Raw genomic sequence first — 12,969 nt, forward strand, 5'->3', positions numbered from 1 at the left:
TGGCTAGTAATTTGATAGCATTATTCTAAATGAATTTGTCTAATCCCCGTTTAAAGCCATTCACATGGGTGACCATCACGACATCCCATGATAGGAAATTCTGTAGTTTAACTATGTGCTGTTTAGGGATGAGATCCATTGGCCAGTGCCAGTTCAAAGTCATTCTGTTGGCCTAACAGGCGGGTGACAGCCAGTGTGGTGTAGTGGTTAAGGTGTTGGACTACGATCTGAGAGACCAGGGTTCGAATCCCCACACAGCCATGAAGCTCACTGGGTGACCTTGGGCCAGTCACTGCCTCTCAGCCTCAGAGGAAGGCAATGGTAAACCCCCTCTGAATACCGCTTACCATGAAAACCCTGTTCATAGGGTCGCCATAAATCGGGATCGACTTGAAGGCAGGCCATCATCATCAACAGGGTGGTATTCATTTGAGTCTGTTCCTTGTCTGCTAACTGCTGCTTTTACTAATCTGTTTTTTTTCCTTGCAAAAATATTAATATTTTTGATATTGATATTTTTAAAGGAAATATTGATAAATGAAAGGAAATATCAATAACATGATTGTTCTGAATATCAATATTTTAGATGCAGATTTTTTTTTAAAAAAAACTGTTTTTGAAAGTAGCCACAGTAAAGTGCTACATAAAAATCCGATCTGCAACAATAGAAAATAAGCACATTAATGGAAAATTTGGTACCAAATCCAAATTGGGTGAAATTCTAGCCCTAGTGCTGTTTGAAGAAATACTTTCTTTTGTCTGTCCTGAATATTCCAGATTCAGCCTCATTGGATGGTCCCACGTTCTAGTATTATGCAAGAGGGAGGAAAATGCTTCTTTGTCCACTTTCTTTACATCATGCATAATTTCATACACCTCTATCCTGCCCTCCTGACCTGCCTTATTTCTAAACCAAAAAAGCCCCAAATGTTGTAACCTTTCCTCGTAACAGAGTTGCTCATAAGGGAGGTGAGATAACCAGAGCTGTGCACATATGCCAAGAGTAATCAAACCATAGATTTGTATAAAGGCAATATGATATTGGCAGATATTGGCAGATTTATTTTCAATCCCTTTCATAATAATTCCTAACTTGAAATTTGCCTTTTTCACAGTTGCCGCACACTGGGTTCATCAGGTTATTCAGTATGACCCGAACATCTCGTTCCTCATCAGTGACCAGTCATTCAGACCCCGTTAGTGCATATGTGAAGTTAGGATTTTTGGCACTGATGTGCATCACCTTACACTTGCTTATACTGAATTGTATTTATCATTTTGATGCCCATTTACCCAGGTTGCAGAGAATGTTTTGGTGCTCCTTGTGATCAGTTTTTGCTTTATCTACTCTGAACAGTTTGGTATCATCAGCATTGCTCGTTTCTAACCCTAGGTTATTTGAGCAAGTTAAAAAGTTGAACAACCCCAAAATCCATATGTCTGACCCATGGAACCAAGTGCTTGCTATCTTGGTATTAGTCTTGTTTCCTGGGGAGAGGGTTGCCATCTGTGGATAGTGCCCATGACTCAGTGTCAAGACTTCTTTCTTCTCTCTGACATCCTCAGGCTTTGTTTTTTTCCCCAAAGGGAGGAAGTTGTTACTAGCTTTTTAGCTGTGTATTCTGTCTCAGGAAGGAAATAAAGGGAATGTGGGTGAATACATTAGTGTTTCTTTGCTCTCTACATTACAACTGGAGAACACATACTTTCACACAAAATTATTTGGATCCAGAGATGCTGTGAGCAAAACTACACTCACAGGATACTCCCACTGGAAAAAGGGTGTTTGCGATTTTAACCCGAGTCTTTTGCCCACCTTTGCTGTATCTACTGAAAATCTGCCTGGAGGGTTAGGAGACCCACCAAAAGAGTGAAGAGGAGTGCAAGGAGGATTGGTAAAAACTGCATCTCTCCACTTTCCTCCAGCAGGAGATTCTCCTGGATCACCAGCCCATACGTCCATGGAAGGGTAACCGCAAGAGCTGATGTGTTACTTTTTGTTCATTTTTGGTAAAAAAAAAAAAAACTTTATAGAGACTTGGGAGCAATATTGTAAAGTCACCATGGCCCACGGTGCACATGTTCAACTTTTGTATTTCAACATAATAACTAATTCAAACAGAGAGATCTGTGGGAGAGGCCCTTCTCATGGTCCTGCTGCAACTGATAACCCAAGATAGGGCCTTCTCTGTTGAGCTGATCTGTTTGTAGGACTCGGTGCCTCTGGAGGTTATAGCGCTTTCAGTATTCAGCTTTTGTCATGAGTAAAACCTACTTATTCACCCCTGGCTTTGGGACATTTTAATGCTGGGCATTATGCCATTTGTTTGGAATTTGCTGCTGTATTATGATTTATTATTATACAGTTGGGTTTTAATGTGTGTTTTTATTTTAATATTGTATTTAGAAATGTATCTCAAGGCTTTATTTGCAATGTAAACTGATCTGTGCTTTATAATGGTCTATAAATGTAATGAAATAAATCAATTCTACAAGTTTCATGTAACCTGAAGGTGTACTCTGAAAAAGCCAGAACAGCCACCAGAATTATGACCAGTAGTGCTGTAATTGGAGAGACAGTGTGGTGTAGTGGTTAGAGTGTTGGACTACAACCTGGGAGACCAGGGTTCGAATCCCCACACAGCCATGAAGCTCCCTGGGTGACCTTCGGCCAGTCACTGCCTCTCAGCCTCAGAGGAAGGCAATGGGAAACCCCCTCTGAATACCACTTCCCATGAAAACCCTCTTCATAGGGTCGCCATAAGTCGGAAACGACTTGAAGGCAGTCCATTTCCATTTTTTTTCAGTGCTATAATTAGTATGGGGTTTTTTTTTCAGCCCACCTTTTTTTTTAAGCATTTGCTAGGGACCCCACCAATTTCGGGTACATTAATGGGGTGGCTAATGTGGGATTGTCTCACCTGGCAAATACACAAGGTGGTTTTTTTTAAATGTGGAGAGCAAAGAAAAATAGTCCCCTTCTACTACTCTATTTCCTAAAAGTTAGGTAAGCCAGTCCTACCGCAAACACTTCAGGAAAAATCACTGCACCATCTCAAAAGCAGCAGAAGTTCTCTGCCCGTTTTCATAGGGAGGCATTCAGTCCCCCATTGGCAATAATAAATGTTTATGCATTATGGGATCTTGTCACCATGATCCTCGCTACAGCAGTTCTGGACCTTTTAAAAAGCTTTCCAGAACACATGAAGGGTTAAATAGGAGATGGGGGCATAGGTGCACACACAAGCCCCTCCCCAGCATCCCTGAGCATTCAGGCTGCTCTTCAAGTCTACACACAACGAGAGCAAGTGTCTGAAGGGGTATTAAAAGCAAGTTTGAAAACTGTCCTCGCTTGTAGGGAGGTTTCTGAACAGATTCAATCAAATACACTTAAACAAACATTCTTCAGTCTTTTGTGCTATTTGTGTGCAGAAATGAAGAGCAGCCTGCATGGTTAGAGTGTGTGTGTGTGTGTGTGTGTGTGTGTGTGTGTGTGTGTGTGTGTGTGTGTCCGTCCGTGTGCACGTGCGTTATGTGCCTTCAACTTGATTACGACTTATGGCGACCCTATGAATCAGAGACCTGCAAGAGCATCTGTTGTAAACCACCCTGTTCAGATCTTGTAAGTTTGTTTGTTTATTTATTTATTTATTGCACTTGTATACCGCCCCATAGCCGAAGCTCTCTGTAATAAAAAACATTAAAGCAAATATACAATTTAAAACACATATTTTAAAAACAATTAAAACACATTTTAAAATTTAAAACAATATAAAAACAATTTAAAGTTCAGGTCTGTGGCTTCAGTAGGCTAAATTCTAGCCATGCAAAACTTAGCCATTTCTACACACACATATTTCCCCATCCAGGCGAGTTCAAGGACACATTCCACTCAGGCAAAATCACTATAGCACAGTGTGGAGGAGGGTGTGGCTTGGGGAAAAGGTGTGGCCTAGAGTTGAGGTTCCCCACCCCTCCTTTGTGTGTCTAAGTGAATGCCTGAACAAGTATGGCTTACATAATCTATCATTTATGACTGTATAGGATGACGGAGCTCCATGTGAGTCTGGAATTTTTGGTATACAAGATGAATGCTAGTCAGCCTGGAATTCATTGTGAGGCAGAGCCGCCTGCAAGTATCCTACAGCTTTGGAGAAATAAAGTTTTTGCACAAACTAGTATGACAAATACACAGAAATGCTTTGCCAGGCTTCCTCCCATGCGGGAAAATCTACCATTCTTCTCCTGATATTATTATCATCATAATTATTATTAAAAACATGTATATCCCTCCCTTCCTCCAGGAGGAGCCCTGGGCTCCTGATAACTGAAAGCATAATTGGTGATTCACTGGAAATGAAAAGTGCACATTCTATTGTGCTTTTTTTTAAAAAAAACAAAATTTAATTAAAATGTTATTCCATAACATTTATCTAGCAACTTACAAAGAAACCAGGCAAGCCTGGAGATCCATGGCTTCCTTCCTGACCAGGATCCCCCTGGGTTCCATTGCAGCCATCATGGCCTGGTTTGCCCCTTGAACCCGCTTGACCTGGATGACCCTGTGGAGATACAATACAAGAATGTTCATCTAACCATTGGTTTCCACTTTCTAATTTTCATACAGCTCTTAAATGTTCTCACCATTATCCTAGACATTAACTTCATGAACAAATGGAGTAAAAAAAGTAATTCTTAAAATAATCACTGTAGTTCAAATCAGCTGCCCCAGAGAACAAGAGATAACTGTACAACCCCTGGGCTGGGAGGACTGGAGGGTGGGAAGGCAAATTTATTGTCAGTTACCTGTCTTTCTTTAAAACAAAAAAAGACAACTAAGCCTACTAAGGCACAATTCAAATGTGACACAAAGTGAACCAGAAGAATTTACCCATGTGACACTTAGGGACTGTAAATTCAGTTCACATTTCAATCAAAATCTATCAAATTTGCACTTTCCAAAACAACATGAGAACCAAAACACAGTCATCCTTCAAAATTCACACTTATTCACTAATAGGCAAAAAACCTTGCAGTTTTAGAATGTACCTATAGCCCACAGATATTTCTACCAAACTTTAAAACGCAGGGAAATTGGGCAGCTATACTGAATGCACCAGGGGAGCAGGAGACCTGACCTCCTCTCTGAGATATTGGACTGCCCTACAAATTTGTCAAAATGCAAACACAATTTGGGTTGGTCTTTCACTTTTTAAACTGGGAGGTAAGAAATGGGATCCTTTGCAAGTTTGCTGAGAATGGACTGATCATTTGCATGCTTATTGAGTTCAGTGGAATTTACTCCCCTGCACTCATGCTTAGAATAGATGAAACTGACCACAGGGGATGGGGAGGAGGGGAGCAGGCAGGAGGGAGAGATGGAGGGCAGGTTTGATCATTTGCATGCTTTTTGAGTTCATTGGGATTTACTCCTGTGCAATCATGTTTACAATAGATGAAACTGACCTGGGGGAGGGGAGGGGAGGAAGGGGGAGGGGAAGAGATTGGATGGGTGGGCACTGGACAGAGGGGAAACCCCTCTCCTGTCCAAAATGAAAACATTGTGAACAGTATCATTTTCAGGGTTTCCCTCACCTTTTTATTCTACAGCAGGCACATGTAGCCTCCCACCCAAATTTAAACCAATGCTGTCCCTGACCACATCTACATCAGACCTTTATTTCACTTTAGACAGCCATGGCTTCTCCCAAAGAATCCTGAGAAGTGTAGTTAGTGAAGGGTGCTGAGAGTTCCCCTCATACAGCTTCAGCCAGAGGGGCTGACTGTTAAACCACTCTAGCCACCGGAGCTCCATCAGGAGAATAGGAGTCTTCTCTCAGCGCCTTTCACAAACAGCACTTCCCAGGATTCTTTGGGGGAAGCCATGACTTTATGTCTAAAGTGAAATAAAGGTCTGGTGTGGTTGTGGCCCCCTGATTAGCCAAGTCTAGCAGTTGTGAGTCTGGCTGTTAGAATACTGACAGTTGGTTCTTACTGAGCATGCCCAGCCTTATCATCGAGTTCAATGCTAAATTTCTTAAATTAATTAAAAATCAGATAGGCTGATAACTTTTAAACTGCAGAAGATGAAAGTCGGAGAATGGGACAAGGTCAGTAATAGGATTACAGGTACTCTGTGAACATGGCTGATTTTTAATTAATTTCAACATATTATGAGAACTCTGACAGAAAAAAGTCAAAAAGGGCTGTTTTTTTCTCTCTTTTTACACTTTGAACTCTCTGACTGTTTTGTGTATTGCCATGAAAAGTTAGAGGGTTGCTAAGCAAGCGTTTCCAAGTTCAGAACTGTAAGTTTTGTAAGGTTTTGTTTTGAAATGAGCTTATGGAAAGCATCAGAATGGCATGGGAGATATTTTCAGTTTAACATTGTGGAATGCAAAAAATCCACACTGACTATAGTATAGAGCCACTCTTGTGGCTGTATAATGAAGAATGTGTGTATAAGTGAGTGAGAGATGCATGTGTCTGTGGCCTGCGTGTGTGCGAGAGAGTGTGATGCAGCCACTTAATATTTTTTCCTGGTACTGGGGAATGCTTCCTTTTATTATTAGACAGCAACAGCATCATTGTGTGTGTGAGAAATTAATATCGTGTGATCTCCACAATCAGGACAGTAGGTACTCTAATACTCTCTACTTTTCTGTTATGCCACGTCCCCACATCAGCCATGTTGCATTATTCCATGCTCCCCAGGGCACCATTTTGTATTATGCCACACCCCCACAGCACTTTCTCATCATTCAAAATGTGTCCACTGGTCCAAAAAGGTTGGGCCCCTGATTTCCATGCATAGTGGTGGGAGACCCATTTTAAACTACATGCTTCATGCATGGTGCACAGCATGAATAAGTTCTTCTTGTCTGCCTGACATCATATTTAACATTGGGCCTGCAAGATTTTATATCATGAATCTCTGAAATTTGCATAAAAATGCATAAAAGCATTACAGAGTACAAGAATAGAAGAAATATATGATTATCAGAAATATTTCCCAATACTGTCTTAGAAGGAAGATATGTTTGTGGGTGTGGGTGTGGCACAGGTGATGGACATCCATGGAAAGAGAATGAATATCATCAAACAAGCTCCTGCTGGGAGGAAGGGTGGGATATAAATCAAATAATAAATAAAAGTGTGGGAGACCACTGCCCAAGTATCACTATACAACCTATGGTAAGACAAAATCATGAGAGAGTGTCACTCACATATCCACTGCAATCCATATACAGCTCTTCTCCTGCAAGCACTTTGGCTCTATTCTGCAGAACTGAGATCAGGAAGCATAGCATGGGAGAAGCAGGACATAATACAGGCCTCACTCTATATCATAAGTTAGATTCACTGGCTCTCCTGTCCATATTCCTGCTGACTGTGCCACTTGTGGCACACTTGCTGCATTTTGGACACTACGAGGGAACTGAGGAAAATGATGCTACTCACATTGGATTAGACTTCTGTAGCCACTTCTGAGTTACACTATTGGGAAAGCCTTTTTTCAATGCCACACAGCCGTAGAAAGTGGCACAAGTGATGGGCAAATTCCCCTTGGCGCATGTCAAAACCTAGTTTTTCAAAGGTTTCCAGGACATGACAGATGGTTGTGGTTAGAACAGGGTTTATATTTTTTTCTCCTTCCTGATTCAATTCAGGATGCAATGAAGCTACAATTTCCATGCTCCCTGGCAGCAAGCAATCAGGAGCACTGTTTTCAGTAAGGCCTCTCCTGTTTCTAATGAGCTTTCCACCAGTACCCTGTCCTTCTCAAATTAAGGTTTCTTGCATGTGAAGGTAGGCGGGCTGAACAAGTAGGGAAGACTTGGCTAATAGTGATGGTGAATAGGGATGGGGGAGAATATCCACTAAATCAGACTGAATTCCGACTGAATTTGACAGTCCGCTATCTTTTCGGACCAGCACTGATCTCTTGTGGCAGGCAGCAATGGTAATCGGCACAGATTTTTTGCAGTGAGCCATGGCTGTAATCAGCATGGATTTCCTCCCTGAACTTTTTCCATGATTTTACATAATTATTTTTGTAATCAATGTTGTAGTTGATGCATTCGTAACAATGTGTAGGTTTGATAAATACGAAAAAATAAACCAAGTGGAACACCGTGACCATTTACATAGGCATTTACTTTAAAAATTATGCAATTTTTTTGCACAACCCCCCCAAAACCCAGCGGATTGAATCGGCAAGTGCCAAAGCAAGCAGGAACCAAAAAAGGGCAGACTGGGATCGAACGACGGACTATTGGAATACAAGTGGACTAGAACTAGGCAGCGGACCCCATCCCTAGTGGTGAATCATATTTTGAGCCAGACCTGGATTCATAGCAGTCTGGGGCAGCTCAAAATGAGGCTTTTTAAACTAGGAGAGGGCATATTTCAAACGACTCAAATTCTAAGTTCACACCATCACTAAGAAGCACCACTGAGCGCTGGGACTGTTTTCTGCCATTCATCTTGAATAGGTTGCTGTGTTGTGTTCTGCACAAATTTGTCTCAGTTGTACTTGACGGTGCTTTGCAATACTTGGCAACAGGCATTAAGGAAGCTCCATCTATTTCTTCTAGAGGAAATCCCCTGTGGGTGCTGCACAATCAGAGGTGCTCTGTTCATGATAATGCCTTGACTGAGCTGAGTGAGATAGGAGCTGAAATGAGCCTCTCCTATATATCCAAACTACAAATTACTCTGCATAAAAAGCCAATTTGTGTGTGAAAAACGTGAGAAAACTGCATTTAGTTTTAATTAATTAATTCAAAACATTGATAAACCACTTAATATTTTAAAAATCTCTACATATTGTACAACATAAAATCAGTAAATAATATCATTAAAACAAAAATACATAAAACCAGTAAAACAGTAGTGTAGAAGCATATAGAAACATTAAAAATGGAATTTAGGAAATCCATACAGATAAAAACAGGGCCGGAACTTACGGGATCTCAGGGAAAACTCAGGCAAAAATATGTCCTTATAAAATTTCTGAAGCAACTAATGATTGCTGCTGCTTCACATGTGGAGAGGGAAGGGCATTCCAGAGTAGAGTGGCAATAGTGGAACCCCCCCTTTTTGAGGTCATCACTCTATCACTTTTGGTAAGGTGTGGTACCATGAGTAGAATTTCTTCAAATGGTATAAGTAATCCTATGGGGCTATACAAGGGCAGATGGTCTTTCAGCTAACCTGGTCCTAATATGTTCAGGATTTCAGATAATAGTAACAAAATCTTGAACATGAACCAGTAGCTGACTGGTAGCCAGTGTACAGAGATGTAAAATTTCCAGAAATTTTTAAGGCATGGGAAAAAACTGTTTTTTTTCCAGAAAAAACAGAAATTTTCAGAAAAATTGAAAAAATGCAATACTAGCACTTTTTACATATCGAAAGTCACTTTGTTACTTCAGGAACATAAAATATAATTATGTACAAGTTGGGCATAAAATTATCACATTTGGTATATTAAAAGTATATTTTATTCAAACAGTTACTACAAATTGAATTTACTTTTTAAAAGTTTTACTTTTTTTTGTAATAAATGGATCTAAAAGATCCTGAACTGTAAGGAACCTCTTTCGTTTTGGCAGTATATGAGGAGCAGGCAAAAAACAATTTTAAAAAAACCAGAAGAAACCATCAACATTAATAACAAAGAAAATTATTTATGTCTCTGCTAGTCCTCCAAAGTGTCAAGCAGATATAAAGCATCCATTCCCATAAAAAGAACTGAGAAAAAGGGGGGAACCAAAATTCAATGAAACATTTTATTCATCATGCTAAAATAAAACATTCCATAATCCATTTTTTCTTCATTTTTTTCAATTTTTCCATAAAAAAACCAAAACGGCTTCAGAAAAAGCGGGGGAAAACAGTTTCCCCCCAAATTGTTCCTTTTTTTCCTGGGCCTTTACATCTCTACCAGTGCAGTCCCCTCAGCGCAGATTTAGTATGTGTGTATCCAGGTGCTCGATTTAATCACATGGCTATAAGCGTTTTGCACCAGCTGCAGCTTCCCAACCAATCTGAAGGGGAGCCCCACATAGAGCACATTACAACAGTCCAATTGTGTGGTTACCAGTACATGAAGCACGGTTGTCAAGCTATCCTTGTCCATAGGCTCTCCTTGCCACAGAGATTATCTGATCCTCCAGTGACAAAGATGGATCTAAGAGCACCTCCAAACTACACACCTGTTCCTTCAACTCCTGGACCTAGGAACAGCTCACCCACAGAATCTCTGACTCACTTTGTTGATCCTCATCCGGCCCACAACTGGATATATGCAGATGTGATCACTAAATCTATATCTATTTCACTGCATACTTGGTACTTGGAATTGGCCACAGTTTCCCAGCACATATACACCATCTGAAGTAATCACATGTGTGATTATCACAAACAGAATTACATGCAGTCTTCTTTCTTTTTCGGTGCTTCCCATGCAGGAAACGTGCCACAGCCGCACTGCAGTATTACATGTTGTTATACAGTATTCTAACAATTTCATATGGAGGCAAGTTCCATGAAAGTCAAGGCAATTTGTAAATTTGGAAAATTGACAGAGTAAGCTTTAATTTAAGACAGAAAAGGGTTTTGCTGGTTTCAGCTCTGAAAATCAAAGCAGATAGGGAGGGTGGGAGGATAAGACAATAACCTAAAAATAGCAATTTGGAAGTTCTTGGATTTATGCATGTGGGTGGTAGAAAAAGGACTGATGTCAAAGGGCAGTACAAAGGAAGCCAGTTCTGGGAAATATGTCTGGGGAGTTCTGTGAAAGAATCTAGACGGAGAACTTCTTTGTTTATTATTTCATATCATACACTAATTAGAAAGTTAAGAAAACATGTTTTACTGTGACAATAATGCTTCCCCATTAATTTCTCACGGCTCCCACATCCACAATTTCATGAAAGGTAGATTCACAGGCTTTCATCATTTGTTCAAGATTATTTGCAGTTTAAATATCCTCCCAAAGATTCACTACCTTAAGTATTCATTCCAGTGGGGTAGCTAGAGCTTTTGCCGCCCAGGCGGTCTGAGTTTGCCGCCCCTTGCCCGTCCCTCGCATGAGCCCAGAACAGACTCGACACAGAGCTCTCCAACACTGGAGGCATTCAAGAGCCAGTTGGGCAGTGACCTGTAGGATATGTTTTAACTTGGATTCCTGCATTAAGCAGCGGGTTGGACTTAATGGCCTTACAGGCCTCTTCTAACTCTACTTTTCCATGATTCTAAAGCAGTCTAACTTGGTGACCGTGACTTGTGGTAGTCAATTCCACAGTTTAACTGTGCACTGTGTTTACAAATCCTTCCTTTTGTCTGTCTTGAATCTCCCCCAGCTTAATTGTATGACCCCAGGTTGTGGTATTATGAAAGAGGGAGAAAAACCTTCCTCTTTCAACAAGCCTTTTAAAAAGAGACCTTATCCCAGTCTGTGTCTGTGTTGGAATTGCTTTTTAAGATGTTTTTAAAGCTTTTTTAAATAGATGTTTTTAAATATATTTTGTTTCAATATATTTTAATATATTTTGTTTTATAGTGTTTTAGTTTGCCACACCAGGCTCCTACTGGGAGGAAGGGTGGGATATAGATTTAATTAATAACAACAACTTCACAGTAGCCACTTTCTCCACATTGTGTATAATTTATTCACCTTTCTTCCTAAACTAAAAAGCCCCAAGCATTGTAACCTCTCAAACGGCAGTTAATAATTCATACAGAGGAGGAGTTATTATTGTTATGATTTTTATCCTGCCCTTCATCCCAAAGGAGCTCAAGGTTGTAAACAAAGTGATGCAAATATTTTATTTTTTTTTAAAAAACAATCAAATATTCTCTCAGCTAAATAATTTTAAAGTTGTCAGGAACAATATCTTTCAAGACTCAAATACCTGGGTGAACAATTTTTTTTTTACATTCCACCTAAATTTTAACAATGAGGCCTCTCCAGGTATCCTTTTTTATTGTGCATTCATGATGATTTGTTCTCATGACGGCATTGGGGCAATTATAAGCAACCTCACTTTCAATACCGTTTGCACCTACAAAAGTTTCAGGACAGACATAATGCTTTATTTTCCATTGGTGCATATCCCACAATTTCCCATTAAAATCCTGTAACTTTTGATACATTCATAATGTTGGGCGTTCATAACGTTGGGGAGAGGTCCTACTTTTGTTGCACCAAAAGGCAATAACGAGGTCACACTGGGGAAGCATCACAAAACAACTAATAAAGTAGAACGTTGCAAGGCTAGTCCAGTATAAATCCACCACAAACTTACTATTACTGTGTCAACGACATGATGCAGAATACACCCACCAAAAAGGCTGGGGAGCCAGTCTGAACGGAGGCTACCACCTACGTTAGAACAGATTAGGTAGGCTAGTTTTGCCCAGCCCCTCAACTCTCCCCCCCCACTCTGAACCCAAAGCAGGAAGCAAACTGAAGACCAGAGAATCCTGCGAACTGTAGTTTACCCTTCACAGAGCTACCATTCCCAGCACCCTAAAAAAACTACAGTTCCCAGGATTCCTTAGGGGAAGCCATGTCGTTTAAATGTGCTTTACATGTGTAGCGTGGATGTGAACCTTCACACAAAGGGGTATTCCAGCCGCCACGTCTGCCAACTTCGAAGCCCGAAAGCAAACAGTAAGGCTATGCCCGGGCTTGAAGGAAAAATTTGCCTGAAAACCGCCCTGCTGATAGGAAAGCGAAAGCGCTTAAAACGAGAGCGCTTCGCCTTGGCCCGGCCAAGTAGGGCTTAGAGCCAAACCGCGTGGTTATAAAGGGAGGCTGCTCTCCTCCCACTTCGGCCGGGGAAGGAGCGCCCGACCCAGTCGCCCTGAACCTGGCCGCCTCCTTCCTACCTGGTGAGGTGGCGAGAGGAGGAAGAAGAGGAGGAGCCACCCTGAGGGTTTTGGTGTATCTTCCGCACC

At 40.9% G+C, this 12,969-nt stretch overlaps 1 protein-coding gene across 2 annotated transcripts in view; it reads right to left on the minus strand.

The window, feature by feature from the left end:
• Positions 1-12,969, minus strand: part of COL4A2 (collagen type IV alpha 2 chain) — a 305,291-nt gene that overhangs the window by 156,553 nt on the left and 135,769 nt on the right. For both annotated transcript variants that reach the window (XM_061607561.1, XM_061607560.1), the window contains one exon: positions 4,446-4,562. In XM_061607561.1, coding sequence (XP_061463545.1) covers positions 4,446-4,562 — 117 coding nt within the window. The remainder of the gene's footprint in view (positions 1-4,445; positions 4,563-12,969) is intronic.

Source organism: Rhineura floridana, chromosome 2, assembly GCF_030035675.1.
Source record: "Rhineura floridana isolate rRhiFlo1 chromosome 2, rRhiFlo1.hap2, whole genome shotgun sequence".
NCBI lineage: Eukaryota > Metazoa > Chordata > Lepidosauria > Squamata > Rhineuridae > Rhineura > Rhineura floridana.